The sequence below is a fragment of the Urocitellus parryii genome, chromosome 5 (assembly GCF_045843805.1).
Source record: "Urocitellus parryii isolate mUroPar1 chromosome 5, mUroPar1.hap1, whole genome shotgun sequence".
NCBI lineage: Eukaryota > Metazoa > Chordata > Mammalia > Rodentia > Sciuridae > Urocitellus > Urocitellus parryii.
Window position 1 is genome coordinate 177,151,621 of NC_135535.1, and position 21,511 is coordinate 177,173,131.

The 21,511-nt window shown below is 46.2% G+C and overlaps 2 protein-coding genes across 10 annotated transcripts in view; both read left to right on the forward strand.

Annotated features, from left to right (window-relative positions):
* Exoc6 (exocyst complex component 6) overlaps positions 1-3,373 on the forward strand; it is a 217,487-nt gene extending 214,114 nt beyond the window's left edge. For all 9 annotated transcript variants that reach the window (XM_077798734.1, XM_026397372.2, XM_026397376.2 and 6 more), the window contains 2 exons: positions 376-488; positions 2,198-3,373. In XM_077798734.1, the coding sequence (XP_077654860.1) occupies positions 376-488; positions 2,198-2,330 (246 nt within the window). In that variant the 3' untranslated portion in view covers positions 2,331-3,373. The remainder of the gene's footprint in view (positions 1-375; positions 489-2,197) is intronic.
* A 9,562-nt stretch (positions 3,374-12,935) lies between these two features.
* Positions 12,936-20,722, forward strand: Cyp26c1 (cytochrome P450 family 26 subfamily C member 1). The gene is made up of 6 exons (XM_026397395.1): positions 12,936-13,139; positions 13,654-13,878; positions 14,295-14,570; positions 15,998-16,153; positions 18,065-18,382; positions 20,345-20,722. The coding sequence occupies exons 1-6, from the start codon at positions 12,936-12,938 to the stop codon at positions 20,720-20,722; spliced, it is 1,557 nt and encodes a 518-aa protein (XP_026253180.1).
* The last annotated feature ends 789 nt before the right edge of the window (positions 20,723-21,511 follow it).

Below are 21,511 nucleotides of genomic sequence, written 5' to 3' on the forward strand. Positions count from 1 at the left end.
CACATAAATGTAAAATAAAGATATTGTGTCCACCTAAAACTAAAAAAAAATAAATATTAAGGGCTGGGTTGTGGCTCAGCGATATAGTGCTCGCCTAGTAAGGGAAAGGCCCTGGGTTCAATCCCCAGCACCACATAAAATTAAATAAATAAAGATATTGTGTCCAACTACAATTTTAAAATATTTTTTAAATAAATAAATAAATAAACATTTAAAAAGATGAAATACAGTTAATGAAGTTTTAGATATGAATTTCTTTTTTCCATTCCATCTAAGAAGCAAATCATGTTAAAAAGGACCAAGAATAGCATATACTTAATTTGTGTATGGGTCAATAATTAAAAGTCAATATAACATTTCCCCCATTTTTCTTAGCTCCTTGACCTGTTTATGGTTTGGGATTGGTCTACTTACCTAGCTGATTATGGACAGCCAGCTTCAAAGTACCTTCGGGTGAATCCAAACACAGCCCTTACTCTTTTGGAGAAGTGAGTATATTCTGAAAACATTTTGTATAGCCTTTAACAGATTTTGAGTCAATGACAAAATGAAGAACTAGAAATTTTTACGAAAAGAGATATATGTAGATGGAGCTTTTAAAAGCTCACTATTTTAATGACTAAAAAATAAGCTTTTTTTCTTACCCTTCAGAATTGTAATTACATATGCAATTGCTTTTGTGTATGAATGTGAACAAAACACTTTTTCTTTTGTGTCCTGAATTGCAGGCTTAATAGGCCTTAGAAATGTTTATTGGGGACCGGGTTTGTGTGGCTAATGGTAGAGCCTTTACTAGCATGCTCCAGGCCCTGGGTTTAGGCCCAGCACCACCACCACCAAAAAAAAAAAAAAAAAAAACCTGCAGATATAAATGACAACTGAATTTATTAAAACCCAATTAGGTGCAGTGGTGTCACCTGTAGTCCTAGCTATTTGGCTGAGGTAGGAGAATTGCATAAGCCTATGAGTTCGAGACCATCCTAGGCAATATAGCAAGGCTATGTTAAAAAAAAAAAAAAAAAAAAAAAAGAGAACAATAACAACAAAAAACTGTATGATTCAGGAAAGAACGTACTTGTAAAACATGCCCAGGAATTGGAATGTTTGCCACTAGGCTCTCTATATCATGATTTCTTTGAAAATAGAGAAATATGTAATTTGAAAAAAATAATATTGCTGGGTATGGTGGCATATACTTGTAATCCCAGCCACTAGGAAGGCTGAGGCAGAAGAATCTTAAGTTCAGTGTCAGCCTGGGAAATTTAGCAAGATACTTACTCAAAAAATAAAGAGTTAGGGATAACTTGGTGATAAGAGTGCCCCTGGGTTCAATCCCTAATACTGCCCCCTGCCATACACACAAAAAGTGAGAGAGAAAAAAAAATAATACTGTCAGAACTGAGGTAACAATTTACTGGCACATCTTTGTCCAGCTAAACACAAATTAAGGTGTTTTTTTCTTCTCATTATGTGGCAGTCTGTCTTGACTTAATCATATTTCACTTTACATATCACTACTAAAATCTTCAATTTTTAATTAAAAGTATATATTATTTTCCCACATTTCACAATATGTGTGATATATTTGACTTAAGGAACTTTTAAAATAAATGTAGAGGGGCTGGAGCTGGAGCTCAGTGGCAGAGTGCTTGCCTAAAGGCATGTGTGAGGCACTGGGTTCAATCCTTAGCACTGCACAAAAATAAACAAATAAAATGAAGTCATGGTGTCCATCTACAACTACAAAAAAATTTTTAAATAAAATAAATATAGATTTATAATGTTATGAAACACCACTGAGGCAAAAACATTGCTGTTTTAATTTTTCTAATGCATTTTTTTCCTTTTACCTTGTCTTGCTGTGAATGTAGTTTGCAGAATCCACATAGAGTATTTTAGCATACTTTTAATATTAGAAAATGGTATGATATTTAAACTTAGCATATTTTAGATTTACATTCTAATGCAAAAATACCACTTCATATAAAATGTAAAATAAAACCATTTATGTGTGTGTGTGTGTGTGTGTGTGTGTTTTCTCTATCTGTAACTACATTAGTACCTTTTTTCTTTGAAGAATATTTTTTAAGCATAGAATTAGTGTGAGGTAATTTGGAGCTTGCCAATATATTTTACTTGTGATAGCATAGCTTTTAATTTCCTCCTACTAACCTTATTCATTCACATTTGTTTCTAGGATGAAGGATACTAGCAAAAAGAACAATATATTTGCCCAATTCAGGAAGAATGATCGAGACAAACAGAAGTTGATAGAGACAGTCGTGAAACAGCTAAGAAATTTGGTGAATGGTATGTCCCAGCACACATAGATTTCACATTGTTTATACTCAGTGACACTAATCTGTGACTGAGCATTGATCTCTAACAAGCACAGGTCGTGATGTAATAATTTGTTTACAAAATTCAAAAATACAATAGAGAAAATACACTGATGAGGGCTTAAATAAGAAATAGTAATAACATTTGTATGGATTTTTAAAAATTGAATACTATTTTATATATGAAAAATGTGAAACTAATTTTTTCAGTTTTAAGGGGAAAAGGTAAAACTATAATATATAAATTGTATATAAAACTGATTGCAAATACATTAGAAAAACATATGCCTCTACTTAAAAGTATTTTTTCTCCCCTTATTTAAACTTGTGATCTGTTTTTTTCTTCAGTGTATGGTTTTGGAATGCAATCATGTCTAATGTGGGAATATTTCACTATCATTTTATGACAGTCTTATTTTCATCTTGATGTGCTTTAAGTAGACTAAGCTTTTAATTCTGCTGATTCTGAGGGGAAAATACACATATCTTTAAAGCGTCCTGAAATCAAACGTAATAAAGAGTGTAAATTTTGTTCTACTTGGGTGCTTTAATTGAATCCTTTTGAATATGAAGAAAATATTTTGGATTTTCTAAAGATTTAGTGTTGTTTCTGTTCATCAGAGTTAATATTTCTATTTGCTTGTAGTTGATATCATTCTAGATTTGGTTTGGTTTGGTTTAAATTAAAAGATAGAACAGTTAACTGGGGCTAACCACTTCAGGTGCAGCTTGAACTAGGGTAGATATGTTCTTCCTACACATAGACATGACCACAGGGGTCAGATTACTTTCTTTAAATAGCAGATCTCAGTACTGTATCCCCACTGTGGAAGCAGACCAAATCAACTAAACTCTAAAAAACATAAAACAACTGTACATTTTCCTTTGTGTAAAGTCACTGATATCCAAATAGTAATGTAAATCCAATCCTTATTTTTCTCTTGGTTGTATTTATGCTGAATACTTTCTTTGCATTTTTGGTATTTATACCTGTAAGAAACTAAACCTGACTGTAAAATAAGTGTCAAGAACTATATTTAGAGGAGAATCCAACATGGCGGCCGGCGAGGAAGCAGCGTCTCCAACGTCTCCACTTTAACGGGATATGAAAGACTCATCGAAACAGCTGCAGCCTAGCTACGGAGGAACTTCTACCATAACTTCCTTAAGAGGAGAGCTGCCGTGAACTGGTAGGTTTACTCGAAGTGACAGGTTGCCCCAGAGAAGTGGATCTTGGAAGGCCACGCGGGCACAGAGGTCTAGTCCCCCAACCATCAGCCGCTCCGGCAGGCGGCTCCCCCGGGAGGCCTAGCTCTCGCCCTGGGAGAAGCGGCCCCACCCGCCCGGTTCCTAACCAGGCAGCCACAGCTACTCGGCAATAAAGGTGCCCACGTGGCGAGTGCAGAAGTTAAGTCCTGTAGACGCCAACCGCCTTTGCAACCCGCGGGATCCCTGGGCGGCTTGGCCCGACCCGCCCGAACCGGCAGTCCTCCGCCATACGGGCTCCCCCGGGAGGCCTAGCTCTCGCCCCGGGAGAAGCGGCCCCACCCGCCCGGTTTCTAACCAGGTGGCCTCAGCTACTTGGAGATAAAGGTGCCCTCGTGGTGGGTGCAGAAGTTAAGTCCTGCAGACGCCAGCCACCTTTGCAACCCGCGGGATCCCTGAGTGGCTTGGCCCGCCCCGCCGGAACCGGCAGTCCTCCGACATACAGGCTCCCCCGGGAGGCCTAGCTCTCGCCCTGGGAAAAGCGGCCCCACCCGCCCGGTTCCTAACCAGGCAGCCACAGCTACTCGGCAATAAAGGTGCCCACGTGGCGGGTGCAGAAGTTAAGTCCTGCAGACGCCAGCCACCTTTGCAACCCGAGGGATCCCTGGGCGGCTTGGCCCGCCCCGCCCGAACCGGCAGTCCTCCGCCATACGGGCTCCCCCGGGAGGCCTAGCTTTCGCCCCGGGAGAAGCGGCCCCACCCGCCCAGTTTCTAACCAGGTGGCCTCAGCTACTTGGAGATAAAGGTGCCCTCCTGGTGGGTGCAGAAGTTAAGTCCTGCAGACGCCAGCCACCTTTGCAACCCGCGGGATCCCTGAGTGGCTTGGCCCGCCCCGCCGGAACCGGCAGTCCTCCGACATACAGGCTCCCCCGGGAGGCCTAACTCTCGCCCTGGGAAAAGCGGCCCCACCCGCCCGGTTCCTAACCAGGCAGCCACAGCTACTCGGCAATAAAGGTGCCCACGTGGCGGGTGCAGAAGTTAAATCCTGCAGACGCCAGCCGCCTTTGCAACCCGCGGGAACCCTGAGCGGCTTGGCCCGCCCTGCCCAAGCGGCGGCGGGTGCAGAAGTTAAGTCCTGCAGACGCCAACCGCCTTTGCAACCCGCGGGATCCCTGAGCGGCTTGGCCAGCCCCGCCCGAACCGGCAGTCCTCCACCATACGGGCTCCCCCGGGAGGCCTAGCTGTCGCCCAGGGAAAAGCGGCCCCACCCGCCCGGTTCCTAACCAGGCAGCCACAGCTACTCGGCAATAAAGGTGCCCTCGTGGTGGGTGCAGAAGTTAAGTCCTGCAGACGCCAGCCACCTTTGCAACTCGCGGGAACCCTGAGCGGCTTGGCCCGCCCCGCCCGAACCGGCGGCGGGTGCAGAAGTTAAGTCCTGCAGACGCCAGCCACCTTTGCAACCCGCGGGATCCCGGAGCGGCTTGGCCCGCCCCGCCTGAACCGGCAGTCCTCCGCCATCCGGGCTCCCCCGGGAGGCCCAGCTCTCGCCCTGGGAGAAGCGGCCCCACCCGCCCGGGTCCCAACCACGCGACCGCAGCTACTCGGCGATAAAGGTGCCCCCGCAGCGGGTGCAGGAGTTAAGTCCTGCTGATACCAGCCGCGTTTGCAAGCCGCCGGCACCCAGTGCGGCTTGGCCCACCCCGCCTGAACCGGCAGTCGGCCTCCACCATCCGGGCTCCCCCGGGAGGCCTAGCTCTCGCTCCGGGAGCAGCCCCCTGCAAGCTAGGGGAACCTTTGACCCATCGGGAGGTTAGGCCCAGCAACCTGCGGAGTGATAGAGGTGCCCCTCGTACCTGCTGGGTAGGCGGACCTTTGACCGACCAGCAGAGCAGACCTAGGGCCTCCCAGCGTGGTAGACGGATCACACCAATTGGAGGAGGATCACAGCCACTACATGCCCTGCAAGGGTGATTATTCAACTATACAAGAGCAATATAAATAAATAGAGGGAAAATTTCAAAACACAACAGTTTCACCAAGCAGAAAGAAACGCCAGCAGTATGAAAAGACAAGGAAAGAAAGGACCACAGGCAATGCAGGTCAACTCAACTTTAGAAGAGGTAATAGGTGCAACAGATGGAATGTCAGATAGAGAGATCAGGATATACATGCTTCAGATGATCTGGAGTCTCAAGGAAGACATGAGACAGCAAAATCAGATAATGAAAGATCACATTGACAAACAAATCCAGGAAGTAAAAGATCAATTTCACAGGGAGATAGAGGAAATAAAAAACAAACAAATAGAAATACTAGAATTGCAGGAAAAAATAAACCAACTTAAAAACTCAATTGAGAATACTACCAGCAGAGTAGATCACTTAGAAGAGAGAACATCAGACAATGAAGACAAAGTATTTCAACTGGAAAAGAACATAGACAGCTCAGCAAGTCTGCTAAGAAACCATGAACAGAACATCCAAGAAATATGGGACAATATCAAAAGACCAAATTTAAGAGTCATTGGGATACAGGAAGGCACAGAGCTCCAAACCAGAGGAATACACAGCCTATTCAATGAAATAATACGAGAAAACTTCCCAGACTTGAAGAATGAGACAGAATCCCAAATCCTAGAAGCCTACAGGACGCCGAATGTACAAAACCATAAGAGATCCACACCTAGACACATTATAGTGAAGATGTCCAACATACAGAATAAGGAAAGAATTTTAAAAGCTACAAGGGAAAGGAAGCAGATTACATTTAGGGGTAAACCAATCAGGATAACAGCTGATCTCTCAACACAGACTCTGAAAGCTAGAAGATCCTGGAATAACATATTTCAAACACTGAAAGAAAATGGGTTCCAACCAAGAATCGTGTATCCGGCAAAATTAAGCTTCAGGTTAGAAGATGAAATTAAAACCTTCCATGATAAACAAAAGTTAAAAGAATTCGCAGCTAGAAAACCATCTCTTCAAAAAATCCTTGGCAAAACATTGCAGGAAGAGGAAATGGAAAATAACATTGAAAACCAACAATGGGAGGTAGGACAGTAAAGGGGGGAAAGTAGTCAAAGAGGATAACAAATCAGGTTTAGTAACATTAACAAACAAATATGGATAGAAGTACAAACCATATCTCAATAATAACCCTAAATGTCAATGGCTTAAACTCACCAATTAAGAGACACAGGCTAGTAGAATGGATCACAAAACAAGACCCAACAATATGCTGTCTACAGGAGACGCATCTGATAGAAAAAGATATCCATAGACTGAAGGTGAAAGGTTGGGAAAAATCATACCACTCATATGGACAGCGGAAACAAGCAGGCGTGTCCATACTCATATCTAATAAAATAGATTTCAAGCCAAAGCTAATCAAAAGGGATAAAGAAGGACACTTCATACTGCTCAAGGGAACCATAAACCAACAAGACATAACAATCATAAATATATATGCCCCAAATAATGGTGCAGCGGTGTTCATCCAGCAAACTCTTCTCAAGTTCAAGAGTCTGATAGACCACCATACAATCATCATGGGAGACTTCAACACACCTCTCTCACCACTGGACAGATCTTCCAAACAAAAGTTAAACAAGGAAACTATAGAACTCAACAACACAATTAATAACCTAGACTTAATTGACATATATAGACTTTACCACCCAACATCAAGTAGTTACACTTTTTTTTCAGCAGCACATGGAACCTTCTCAAAAATAGACCATATATTATGTCACAGGGCAACTCTTAGACAATATAAAGGGGTAGAGATAATACCATGCATCTTATCTGATCATAATGGAATGAAACTGAAAATCAATGATAAAAGAAGAAAGGAAAAATCAAGCATCACTTGGAGAATGAACAACAGGTTGCTGAGTGACATATGGGTTATTGAAGACATCAAGGAGGAAATTAAAAAATTCCTAGAGTTAAATGAAAACACGGACACAACATATCGGAATCTATGGGACACATTGAAAGCAGTCCTAAGAGGAAAATTCATTGCTTGGAGTTCATTCCTCAAAAAAAGAAAAAATCAACAAATAAATGATCTCATACTTCATCTCAAAATCCTAGAAAAAGAGGAGCAAAACAACAGCAAAAGAAGTAGAAGGCAAGAAATAATCAAAATCAGAGCTGAAATTAATGAAATTGAAACAAAAGAAACAATTGAAAAAATTGACAAAACTAAAAGCTGGTTCTTTGAAAAAATAAATAAAATTGACAGACCCTTAGCCATGCTAACAAAGAGAAGAAGAGAGAGAACCCAGATTACTAGCATACGGGATGAAAAAGGCAATATCACAACAGACACTTCAGAAATACAGAAGATAATCAGAGACTATTTTGAAGCCTTATACTCCAATAAAATAGAAGATAGTGAAGGCATAGATAAATTCCTTAAGTCTTACGATCTGCCCAGATTGAACCAGGAGGATATAGACAACCTAAACAGACCAATAACAATAGAAGAAATAGAAGAAACCATCAAAAGACTACCAACTAAGAAAAGCCCAGGACCGGATGGGTATACAGCAGAGTTTTACAAAACCTTTAAAGAGGAACTAACACCAATACTTTTCAAGCTATTTCAGGAAATAGAAAAAGAGGGAGAACTTCCAAATTCATTCTACGAGGCCAACATCACCCTGATTCCGAAACCAGACAAAGACACTTCAAAGAAAGAAAACTACAGACCAATATCTCTAATGAACCTTGACGCAAAAATTCTCAATAAAATTCTGGCGAACCGGATTCAAATACATATCAAAAAAATTATACACCATGATCAAGTAGGATTCATCCATGGGATGCAAGGCTGGTTCAATATACGGAAATCAATAAATGTTATCCACCACATCAATAGACTAAAAAATAAGAACCATATGATAGTCTCGATAGACGCAGAAAAAGCATTCGACAAAGTACAGCATCCCTTTATGTTCAAAACTCTAGAAAAATTAGGGATAACAGGATCATACCTCAACATTGTAAAAGCAATATATGATAAGCCACAGGCCAGCATCATTCTGAATGGAGAAAAATTGAAGGCATTCCCTCTAAGATCTGGTACAAGACAGGGATGCCCTCTCTCACCACTTCTGTTCAACATAGTCCTCGAAACACTGGCAAGAGCAATTAGACAGACGAAAGAAATTAAAGGGATAAAAATTGGAAAAGAAGAACTTAAATTATCACTATTTGCAGATGATATGATTCTATACCTAGCAGACCCAAAAGGGTCTACAGAGAAGCTATTAGAGCTAATAAATGAATTCAGCAAAGTGGCAGGATATAAAATCAACACGCATAAATCAAAGGCATTCCTGTATATCAGCGACAAATCCTCTGAAACGGAAATGAGGACAACTACTCCATTCACAATATCCCCCCAAAAAATAAAATACTTGGGAATCAACCTAACAAAAGAGGTGAAAGATTTATACAATGAAAATTACAAAACCCTAAAGAAAGACATAGAAGAAGACCTTAGAAGATGGAAAAATATACCCTGCTCATGGATAGGCAGATCCAACATCATCAAAATGGCGATATTACCAAAAGTTCTCTATAAGTTCAATGCAATGCCAATCAAAATCCCAGCTGCATTTCTTGTAGAAATAGATAAAAGAATCATGAAATTCATATGGAATAATAAAAGACCCAGAATAGCAAAAACAATACTAAGCAGGAAGTGTGAATCAGGCGGTATAGCGATACCAGACTTCAAACTATACTACAGAGCAATAGTAACGAAAACAGCATGGTACTGGTACCAAAACAGGCGGGTGGACCAATGGTATAGAATAGAGGACACAGTAACCAATCCACAAAACTACAACTATCTTATATTTGATAAAGGGGCTAAAAGCATGCAATGGAGGAAGGATAGCATCTTCAACAAATGGTGCTGGGAAAACTGGAAATCCATTTGCATCAAAATGAATCTGAATCCCTATCTCTCGCCTTGCACAAAAGTTAACTCAAAATGGATCAAGGAGCTTGATATTAAATCAGAGATACGGCATCTGATAGAAGAAAAAGTTGGTTATGATCTACATACTGTGGGAGCAGGCTCCAAATTCCTCAATAGGACACCCATAGCGCAAGAGTTAACAACTAGAATCAACAAATGGGACTTACTCAAACTAAAAAGTTTTTTCTCAGCAAAAGAAACAATAAGAGAGATAAACAGGGAGCCTACATCCTGGGAACAAATCTTTACTCCACACACTTCAGATAGAGCCCTAATAACCAGAATATACAAAGAACTCAAAAAATTAGACAATAAGACAACAAGTAACCCAATCAATAAATGGGCAAAGGACCTGAACAGACACTTCTCAGAAGAGGACATACAATCAATCAATAAGTACATGAAAAAATGCTCACCATCGCTAGCAGTCAGAGAAATGCAAATCAAAACTACCCTAAGATACCATCTCACTCCAGTAAGATTGGCAGCCATTAGGAAGTCAAACAACAATAAGTGCTGGAGAGGATGTGGGGAAAAGGGCACTCTTGTTCATTGCTGGTGGGACTGCAAATTGGTGCAGCCAATTTGGAAAGCAGTATGGAGATTTCTTGGAAAGCTGGGAATGGAACCACCATTTGATCCAGCTATTCCCCTTCTCGGTCTATTCCCTAAAGACCTAATAAGAGCATGCTACAGGGACACTGCTACATCGATGTTCATAGCAGCACAATTCACGATAGCAAGATTGTGGAATCAGCCTAGATGCCCTTCAATAGATGAATGGATTAAAAAAATGTGGCATTTATACACAATGGAGTATTACTCTGCATTTAAAAATGATAAAATCATAGAATTTGGAGGGAAATGGATGGCATTAGAGCAGATTATGCTAAGTGAAGCTAGTCAATCTTTAAAAAACAAATACCAAATGACTCCTCTGATATAAGGGGAGGAAACAAGGACAGGGTAGGGACGAAGAGCTTGAGACGAAGATTTTCATTAACAGGGTTGAGAGGTGGGAGGGAAAGGAAACGAGAAGGGGAATCGCATGGAAATGGAAGGCGATCCTCAGGGTTATACAAAATGACATATAAGAGGAAAGGAGGGGTAAGACAAGATAATTCAAATGGAAGAAGTGATTTACAGTAGAAGGGGTAGAGAGAGAAAAGGGGAGGGGAGGGGAGGGGAGGGGGGATAGTAGAGAATAATACAGACAGCAGAATACATCAGACACTAGAAAGGCAATATGTCAATCAATGGAAGGGTAACTGATGTGATACAGCAATCTGTATACGGGATAAAATTGGGAGTTCATAACTCATTTGAATCAAACTGTGAAATATGATGTATGAGGAACTATGTAATGTTTTGAATGACCAACAATAAATAAAAAAAAAAAAAAAAAAGAACTATATTTACATCTTGATTTTTGTGGTGAAGTATTAAAAAGATTGAACAAATCATTGAAAATGCATTGTGATTTTGTCTATTTGGTGTTTCCAGATTTAAAATTGCTTCCTTGAGAAAGCAAAACTATAAACCAAGTCAAAATTGTAAGAAACTGTAAAATAAGTGTTGGTGCTGGCGTTTTGGTTCAGTGGTAGAGCACTGCACGTGTGAGGTACTGGGTTGGTTTTTCAGCACCACATATAAATAAACTAATAAAATAAAGGTCCATCAACAACTAAAAGCTAAAAATAAAAAAGTAGGTGTCAAGAACTATTTACATCTCTGGATTTTGTGATGAAATATTGAAAGTTTGAGCATTTCTTTTAAAAAGACTTGCAAAAAGGAATATTATTTATTAATTATTGGAATGGAAATGGCACCAAAACAAAAACATTTGTTCTCTTGACCATCTCTTACCGTAAAATATTTAACATTTTAAAAATATCATACAAAAAAACACGGTAATTCTTCAGGCACAATAAAATCTAGACATTTGGAGAACAGCTAGCATACTCTGAAGACTGTGGAATGTGGCTACCCCTGGCTACCTTACCCTGCCCTCCAGGGTACTTTGGACGCCTCCCCATTTTGTCTGCTGTCTGCGGAAGCATCTAGAGTTTCGGAGAGAGGAAGGATGCTGTCTTTTTGCCGCCTGGAGCCAACCGGTGTGGCTACCCTTTACTCTTCCCAATAAAGAAAGCACCGACCCCATGCTCCTCCCCACCCCCAACCCCGCCACGCCACAACAGGTTGCAATGTAGGGACAAGGACCCTCGAATGGGACACAAAACCCCAAACACAACTACAGGGGATCGTAGGTTCGACTTGGGAGAGGGAGGAAAGAAAAAGGAGAGAATTCAGTCCTTCAGACCCAAAAGGCAGGATTTATTTCTCCAGACTAAGGGGCGTAGCTGAATTTTTGGCAGCAATGAAACTACCATCTCTTCAAGGATCCTGAAGTGGTGGATCAGAGAACCCGGATAGGGTTCGGAGTCATAGAATCTGGGCCCTTCTGGGTTCTGGGGATGCCAAGGGCTGGCATCAACACCCCAGTTTCCCTGAAAGAGACGGAGCAAAGGGGAGCACTCCCAGTCCATTAACCGTGGAGTAGTAGTGAAGGGGACATCTAGTGCTCGAGAGTGGGGATCCTAGAGACAGACAGCGGTCAGGGGTGGGCCTAGAGCGCTTTGGGGCGCAAGCCTGTGAGCCGTGCGCAGGCTTTGCCTTCTTCCCAGGCTCTTGGGAAGAGTCGGGAAGTTCTGGCGCGAAACCACAAGCCCCGCCCGAGGGTGCTCGGGCGCGGCCCCCTGCCTAGCTGCCACTCCCTTCTAGGATCCCTTCCTTGATTGCGCCCCTGCCCAACGCCTCCAATCATTACTCAGAATGGGGCGCTTTAAATATGCAAAGGCACGTTGCGTTGTACAAAGCGGGATCTGGGATCAGTCGGTAGGGAGGGAGCCATTATCTATATAAACGTGTTGAGGATAATCTGAGTAAGGGTTAAACTAGTAGAGAGAGGAGTTGGGGCCAGGGTCTGCAGCCCTGGTTGACAACCCCGGTGAGTTGCTTTGCCCTCCCTCGCTGCTTCCATTCTGGGAGTGTTGATCCGGGGAGGAGGTGGGAGTGTCCTGCGGGGGCCTGGAGTGAGCATTCCCAAGGCAGCCTGCACCCCCAAAAGGGACTGGTGTTTTGAACTGGAAGCTGGGAAAATATCTTAAGTGCGCCAGCCAAAGGAGGAGTACTTGTTCCTCTAGGGCGCACGGTCACTGCGGCTTTTCACTGCCAATTTGTTTTTAGAGCGGGACTCTCGTCTGAGGTTTACTAATCTCGGTCTTGGCCCCCAAGCCTCTGGCCCTTTCAGGACAGAACAGGTGAGCTCTGCACTCCGCTCGCGTCCCAATTCTTGTGCTCCTGTTCACGCTGCGGCCTAGTCCCCGCAGCCTCGTCATGTTTCCCTGGGGGCTGAGCTGCCTGTCGGTGCTTGGGGCGGCCGGGACCGCTCTCCTGTGCGCCGGCCTGCTGCTATGCCTGGCCCAGTACCTCTGGACCCTCCGCTGGAAGTTGAGCCGGGACCGGACCTCTGCCCTGCCTCTGCCCAAGGGTTCCATGGGCTGGCCCTTCTTCGGCGAAACGCTACATTGGTTGGTTCAGGTGAGCAATTTATCGTTCCCTGCAACCTCATATGGCTCCCTTTCCGCAGCTCCCACTGGACCCTCCTCATTGTCAATGCTCCCAGGGTTCTTAGTACCTTCCCTTCGCCCAGGACCCCAGGGAGAGCTTACAACCCTCGCTTATGCTAGCTTCTCTGCTTCCTAGAAAGACCGTAACACCAGAGTTCTCCCCAGAGCAGCTTAAACAATACTGGGCTTAGGAGGGGCTTGAAGAGCGAGTATAGATTCAAGTATAGAATTAGAGTCAGGGGGCGTATCTCAGTCATGAGACCTTGGGCGCTCACGTCCCCATTCTGAGCCTCTATTTCTTTACCTTACCAGTGGAAACAAGAGCATCTGTATTCCCATCGGGTATTTGCGGGGTCTGTTTGGAGCCCTGTTTTGTTAAATACAACGGGCCGGGATGGGGCAAGGTGTTATCAGTTGGGAGGCCTAGGCCAGAGGCCTCAACCTGGCCCAGAGGCCCTAGCCCTCCAAGTTCCCCTCGCTCACAGGGCTCGAGTTTCCACAGTTCCCGCCGGGAGCGCTACGGCACAGTGTTCAAGACCCACCTGCTGGGCAGGCCAGTGATCCGTGTGAGCGGTGCGGAGAACGTGCGCACCATCCTGCTGGGTGAGCACCGCCTGGTGCGCAGCCAGTGGCCGAAGAGCGCGCACATCCTTCTAGGCTCCCACACACTTCTCAGTGCGGTTGGTGAGCCTCACAGGCGGCGGCGCAAGGTGAGTGGAAACTAGGGGCAACATCAGAACTGCGATCGTCAGGCACCTGCTGAGGGCCAGGTAGGAGCCAGGTATAAGGGTATACCGAGAACCTGACCGAGATCCCTGGTTAAGAGCAGGTGGGCCAGGCTCTTACATTCTCCAGTTTTTGAATGATAAAGTGACTGTTATACAGAAACGCTGGAGATCAAACCTAGAGGACTTCAAGGATGGTTTCTAGAAAAGCGTGGATATATGGGAGGGACTGTATGTAACAGCAGATCTAGAGGGAATGATGAGAGCAAACCCAGCAAGTTTAGGTTTGGGGTGCTTCGAAGAGGGGGAAAGGATCAGACTTAGTCTTCTGGCTACTAGAGAATTGCGCAGCAGAGTAGGTCCCCTCTCCCGCCAGCGCTGATTGGGCGCTCTCACCACAGGTGCTGGCACGTGTGTTCAGCCGCACCGCACTGGAGCACTACGTGCCGCGCCTGCAGGAGGCGCTGCGGCGTGAGGTGCGCTCCTGGTGTTCTGCCCGCGGACCCGTAGCTGTCTACCAGGCTGCCAAGGCGCTCACCTTCCGCTTGGCTGCGCGCATCCTGCTGGGTCTGCGGCTGGACGAGGTGCGGTGTGCCGAGCTGGCCCGGACCTTTGAGCAGCTGGTGGAAAACCTCTTCTCACTGCCCCTGGACGTGCCTTTCAGCGGTCTGCGCAAGGTACTGGAGCCCCGGCCCCAGACCTTCTTCCTTTTGGGTTCCACGGCACGGGTGGGTATCCCTGAGACTTAGTGCACCACGACAATACATCTGCTGGGAGGCTGAGGTGCCGCCCAGCATGGGGACGCGGCTTGCTGTGGTGGTGGTCTCCTGGGCTACTTCTGTTCTGACTGGATGTGGAATCCGGGGCGGACCACACACCCTTTCAGAGTCTTGCCTGACGCGTTGGGCTCCAGCCAATGCAACCGCTGGCTTCCTCAGTTTGGGTCTCAGTGGCGGGTGTCCAGCCAATCAGTCCGTGCCCTCCGCAGAGCAGAGCGGCGGCTTCTGCCTGGGCCTCCAGTGCCTCTTCGGAAGCCTGGATGGCTGCGGAACTGGTGGGAACCGGAGGGCAGCAGGCACACCCCAGCCCACCCCAGCACCTGCCCTGGGCGAAGGCGGATGGGAGCTAGCCCCCAATACTGCTACCTTGGGCCGCTAATTTCCAGATCAGAGTGACAGGCGGGGCTCCGAGAGCACCGAGAAAGCCCTATTTTAGCCTTCCCTTTCCTCTGCATGGAGCTTTTCAGTTTGCAGAGTCTCTGGTTTTCAGTCACCTGAATAAAAATAACAGATTTGTATAAAGGGTCATGTGCGCTGTTCGCTTTGGATACATTTTCTCACTTAATCCTTGCAGACTGCTAAGCAATATTATTCTTATTTTATTGAAGAAGCGGGCTCATTGGGGTTAAATGCCTTAACCAAGATCGCACGGCTAATACCGGCACCGGCAGGATTTGAATCTATACTTCTGGTTAAGAAGTGCTCAATTTCAAGGCTTCCCCAGGGGGATTTTTATTTAGATGGTCCTGGGGATTGAATTCAGGGCCTCACAGATGCTAGGAAAGCTCAGTATTGCTGAGCTACAGCGCCAGCCCCAGGGAGTTATGTTTTAGTTGTGCTTGCTCCCTGAAACTCTGAAGGGGCATCCCAGCCCTCTTCCCCAGCCCCTTACAGAGGCTAATACTTAGAACATATGATAGTGTCCCCTAAGAGCTTTCCTGGGTGCCCCTTCTTCTCAGCAGTGATGCCTACTGCCTCAGCCTGAGCCTAGTGAAGGAAAGGGCACTTGAATGATTGTACCCTGACTGTGTTGTGTTACTCTGAATCATCACTTGACCCCTCTGAGCCTCATTGTACTGCCTTCAGGATGACAGTCTTGCTCAGAGGGACTTATGATAATCAAGATATAATGAATGCAGACAATGGACAGATTTATGGTCATTTATTGAATTCTAATATGTGCCAAGCATGGAGGGAACTAAGCTGAGAGATCTAACACCAGGATCTAGGCAAAGTATGTGAAACCAAATAAGTTTTAGAGGCAGGCAGCTAAATATAGTCCCTGAGTCTTCCTGCCACATCTGCCTTCTCTCCCTGTGCATCAGGGCATCCAGGCCAGAGACCAGTTGCACAAGTACCTGGAGGAGGCCATTGCTGAGAAGCTTCATGAAGATACAGAAGCAGAGCCAAGAGATGCCCTCAACCTGATCATTCACAGTGCTAGGGAGTTGGGTCATGAGCTGTCAATGCAGGAGCTGAAGGTAGGTGGCAGGAGGTTTTTCCTTCCTCTCTTTGTTCCCAGCAAGTGTCTACACACACTAGCGCCATTTTGAGGCACAGGCACATATTAGGATGAAAGGAAAGAGGAAACTGGGTTCCTGCCATGAATCAGCCACACCCACTAGCTGCATAGCCCTGCGCTGGTACCCACCTTCCAGGAGCACTGAAAGGATGAATCTTAAGCCTGTCCTCATAAGTTCTGGCCCCAAACAGCTCTGGACTTAACCCCTCCACTTGCCCCCCCCTCACCCCATGTCATTGTCTCTGCTGTCCCCTGCCTATGAAGTCCCCTTCACTCTTTTTCTATAAATTCTAAGGGGCTCAGCATCTTAGCATCATATAAAAATAAATAAAATAAAGGTACTGTGTCCGTTAAAACTAAAAAAAAAAAAAAATTTAAAAAAATCCTCAAAACTCCCATCTTCCTCCCCAAATCAACATTCTCATTTTATGAACCATCTTGGCACCTGGCACCTTTAACTGCCTGTTTTGCTTCTGCAGGTTCTCCTGGAGAATTAGGACCACTCTCCACCTACATGTAGATGCAGTGGAGAAAAGGAGGGAGCTTGGAATGGCCCAGGATCTATTTGAGAACCCAGAAAGAAGTGCACTATGGGGGCTAGGAGAAAGTGAGAAATGGAAGGACCTCAATCTTCCATAAGCAATTTCCATCCTTTCTCTGACTTGTTTCCCACTTTCTACCAGCCAGCCACTGAATGTGGGGCTCAGCTTTAGTTTCTTCTCTGACAATGGAACAAATAATCTCCATCCTGACTCCTGGATGGTTGAGGTCCAGAAGCATCAAAATGGTTATAAAAGAATAAGCAATCAACTCATGGGTCCTGGGGGTGACCAATGGATAAGATCATTTCTGGGCAGTAAAGGGAAGTGGAATAGAATGAAGTAGATGATCCCTATGTCTTGACAGGACTGGAAAGGGATGACAACACCCTCAGGAAGGTGCTCACTGGCCAGGAATCTTCAGTTCTGGCCTGGGCATCACAAAGGGAGACCAGACTGGCCAGGGAGGATGTTGGGGCCCTGGGCTCCTCCATCCCAGATGTCCATCTTGTCCAAGATAGGACCAGCAGTTAGCCTTCAAACAGGTCAATATTCATTCCACAGATATTATGTACTTATTCACTGCCAAGCTCTGTGCTGAAATGGGAGGTGCAGTGGTGAGCAAAACAGCCTCCCATTCCCCAGGTATGGGAAGGGAGAATTCTCGTCCACCCTATAAACACAAACACTGATGCTGCCTGGAAGGAAGACACTTGACAGAGAGAGGGTGGAGGCTTGAAATCTGAAGGCTATCCCTTCTTGAGCAGAGCAGACCAGTAAGAGATATAGTGACCGATAAGAAGATGAAGGGTTGATGCAGGCTTTGGTGGGAGGCTGCTGAAGATGCCTTTGTTTCACTGTAGTTGCTATCAGAAGGCTCAGTGGGAGTTGGAGGCAGCACCACCAAGAGGTCCAGAGCATTTAGAATCCTAAGCCTTACTGCTAAAACTCCTAGTTGTAGGGACCTTGAGCACCGTCTCAGCCCTCAGTTTCCAATCCTGTAAAGGATGGCAATAATTGTGCCTCACAGAATTAGGAGGAGAATCCAATGGGTTAATAAAAAAACCCTAAGGGTAATGCACTGAGTAAGTTTCCAGCATTGCCTCTGGGAACTCTTTCAACAAGAAAGGTAAGTAGATCCTTGTTTGCCTGATGCTCTATACGACTTTCCCAAGTGGCAGACTTGGAAGTTAATGGATTTCAGGACCTTCGCACAGCACACAGCCATCACGGTAGCACATCCCAGCTCGCCCGCCTTAGTGCAATAGTTTAAGGTTTTCTGCGCCTCCGCCGTGTGGCGGTGAATCAGAGACAACGGGGCTGTCTTGCAGGAGTCCGTTGTGGAGCTCCTCTTCGCCGCCTTCTTCACTACGGCCAGTGCCAGCACGTCCCTCGTTCTGCTGCTACTGCAAAATCCGGCGGCCATCGCCAAGATCCAGCAGGAGTTGGCGGTCCAAGGGCTGGAACGCGCGTGCAGTTGCACGCCTGGGGCCTCCGGGCCAGGGCCAGACTGTGGTTGTGAGCCTGACCTCAGCCTCGCGGTGCTGGGCCGTCTGCGCTACGTAGACTGCGTAGTCAAGGAGGTGCTGCGCCTCCTGCCGCCGGTGTCCGGGGGCTACCGCACAGTGTTGCGCACCTTTGAGCTGGACGTAAGTGCGCCTTGCCCGCCAAGCTTCCAGCCTCCTTCACCTGCTGCAGTGAGGGGGTGGAAAGAGGGCTGGGGATTAGGGCCGCAGGTCTCCTAGCCCAGGACCTCAACTTTCCCGTCTGTAAAACGGGGTGAGCCCTCTTCCATTTACCAGGGTCCTCGGCACAGGGATGCAAAGCTTGGCTCCTGGTAAACCGGGAAATGTTAGGAATTTCGTTTAAACCTTTTGTCAGCGGTCTGAGTAGGTCAGCTCAATAATAATCAAGTTTTAGAACTAAATTTGCTTTCCTCTGCCCACCATCCCCCTCCCATTCAGCAAAGGTGAGTGGGAAGCAAAGACTGTAGTATGTATCTCACCTCTGGCTCCCTCACAAGATCAAAGAATCCATCATTATTACCTGACCAGGGCTCCAGCTAAGGTTGGATGCCAGTGAAGTGCAGCAATTCTACATGGTAGAATTTCTTAATGTCTGCCGACTGCCCTGGGATGGGCAAGGTTAAGGTCTAGACCTGACTCCTCTTTGAATGCAGTGGGCATTTCTCTCTTCACTCCGGGCCTCAGTTTGTTCCCTGGAAGGAAACTGTCTTGGTCCTCCAACTCTGATTCTCCAGGTGGGTTCAGGGTTGTGTAGCCAAGTGGCAGCATTGGGATTGGCCCATTCCGACTGCTAAATCGAGGACTATTGGCCTAAAAAGCCGTCTCTGGAGCACCATGCTCAATAACTGGGCAACTCCAAACAAAGAATGGGCACTTCCTTCCACAGTGAGCATCCATGACCCATTGCTGCCAGGGTGCAGGGGGAGGGCATTGAGTATCATGGAGACAATGAGGGGACCAGCACTGATAGCTTCATCATAAATGGTGGAAAAAAAGAAGTGATTTCCAATGCTGGGTGCAATCAAAACATTTTGGGATCTGACATTTGAACTGAAGTCATGAATGTGGTAGAATGAGAGTACACCACAGAGAAGGAACAGCCCAGACAGACAAAGGTGGGTGTTTAGAAGTGTCTTGGATGCTGAATCTTGGAAATCACAGTTTACTCTGCAGATGCTGGTATGCCCTGGAAGACCTTAGGGGAACAGGAAGAGGAACAGAAGATCAGGGAGGGTTCCCACAGAGGGTGAGCAGAGAGTCTTAACCATCCTCCAGTGTACAGATGGGGTATACTAGAGAGGAGAGCCAGCAATTCCAAGATGAATCTTAGTGACTCCAAGATGTCCTATTACCCTAGTGAGGCTGTGGGGTGGGGGTTGGCAAACAGGCTTCAGAAAGCTGCAATCTCTTGAATTAAGGGCAGCAGGATGATCAAGGGATTGGAAAATACACCAAAAAAGCAAAATGGTTAGCAAGGTTAGAGATGGGCAAAAATTACAGGAAGGCTGTCTTCAGTATCTCCTGTGCTACTTCCTAAAGTGTGTCTACCAGATCTGAAGTATTGTCCAAACAGTGAGTGGTTAAGGCCGGAAGTTTTCAGTTAAATGAAAAGAGTAGTTTTATAATTAAACAGACCTGTAAGAATGGGGGTCCCTGCCCTTTGTGTTGGGGTTTCAGGCAGCTGGTAGGTGCAGAATGGAATATAAGTCTTCTGATCTAATGTCAGAAGAAAAAAAAAAGACAAAACAAGGGAATATAAACGATAGATTTACTATATAATAACACATATTTACTGAACACTAGTATGTGTCAGACCCCTTTTCGAATCTTTACAACGAAATGGGCATTCCAGTTCTCATTTTATCAAGTAAGAAACTGAGGCGCAGATTGAATGTCTAGCCCAAGATCATACAGCTCCCTAATGAAAGAGCTGAGGCTGGAAGGAAGATCATTCTGGTGCCCTGAATGATGCCTTCCTGCCGGGTTTCACATGCCGGTATAGCGTGGTGCATGGGGGTGGAGGGTCTTTTCGGGCCCTGTTTCCAGGTGTTTTGTGGTCAGGTTGTGCGCCTCGCCTCCTTACAGGGCTACCAGATCCCCAAAGGCTGGAGCGTGATGTACAGTATCCGGGATACGCACGAGACGGCAGCTGTGTACCGCAGCCCGCCGGAAGGCTTCGACCCGGAGCGCTTTAGCGCAGCGCGTGAAGATGCTCCGGGCACCTCTAGCCGCTTTCATTACATCCCTTTCGGTGGCGGAGCGCGCAGCTGTCTTGGCCAGGAGCTGGCACAGGCAGTATTGCAGCTACTAGCTGTGGAACTGGTGCGCACAGCTCGCTGGGAACTGGCCACGTCTGCCTTCCCTGCCATGCAGACGGTGCCCATCGTGCACCCGGTGGACGGGCTTCGGCTCTTCTTCCATCCGCTCGCGCCTCCGGCCCCAGGGAATGAGCTACACCTCTGAGCGGTGGCGCTGCGAGACTTGGCTTGCCCAGTGGCTGCTGCCCCCTACATCCCGCGCGCATTCACCCGGTCACTAACTAGTTCAACAAACCTTCACCGAACGTGGCTCGGTGCTGGACTTTAGGGAGTAAGAAGTCATGCCACAGTCATCGCGTCAAAGCGCCGTAGAGAGTACGTGGATCGCCGGCCCGAAGCGGGGGTTGCACAGAGACCAGGCGCACGTGGTGGGAACTACAATACTTTCGAGAAAGCCAAATCGCCGGGGGCCATTCCTGAATTAATTTAGGGCCTTGCTTGGGAGCCCAACAGAAGGTAGCGGGCCTCCGGTTTCATGCGACTTGGTCTTTCTGCCCGTCTAATCTCGCGGAAACTCAGAACTGGGTGCGCTTCCAGGTCCCTGAACAGCTCAACATCACTGGATTCTGCTGGAGACTTATTAAAAGAAAAATTCCTACTTCAAGAACGCATTTAATCTTTCCAGGGTAGAATAGGCATACCGAGATGTCTCTAAAGATGGTTCATGGGAGATTGAGACATAATCCCCTCATGGGAGGCTGAGATATAATCAGAGAGGTTTGGGATATTTGTACCCAAAACAGGAAGGCCAAGAAATAAAATTTCCTGCCAGCGGTTGAGCAAGGAGGCTAGGGCTTAGCTGAGCTGCTGCTCCTTGGTGAGAAGGCACCAGGTGGAGGGTGGGGGAGGCACTTAAAGGACCTACCTGAAGGACCCACCCCGGAGCATATTCAGAAGGTGGACAGCACCAGTCCTTCACTAGACGGGCTTCCTT

Bases quoted from the DNA above. Each gene is read 5' to 3' on its own strand.
- Cyp26c1 (XM_026397395.1), top strand. From the start codon at position 12,936: ATGTTTCCCTGGGGGCTGAGCTGCCTGTCGGTGCTTGGGGCGGCCGGG. The intron at 13,879-14,294 runs GTGAGTGGAAAC...CTCTCACCACAG, and splicing joins CTCACAGGCGGCGGCGCAAG to GTGCTGGCACGTGTGTTCAG. The intron at 14,571-15,997 runs GTACTGGAGCCC...CCTGTGCATCAG, and splicing joins CTTTCAGCGGTCTGCGCAAG to GGCATCCAGGCCAGAGACCA.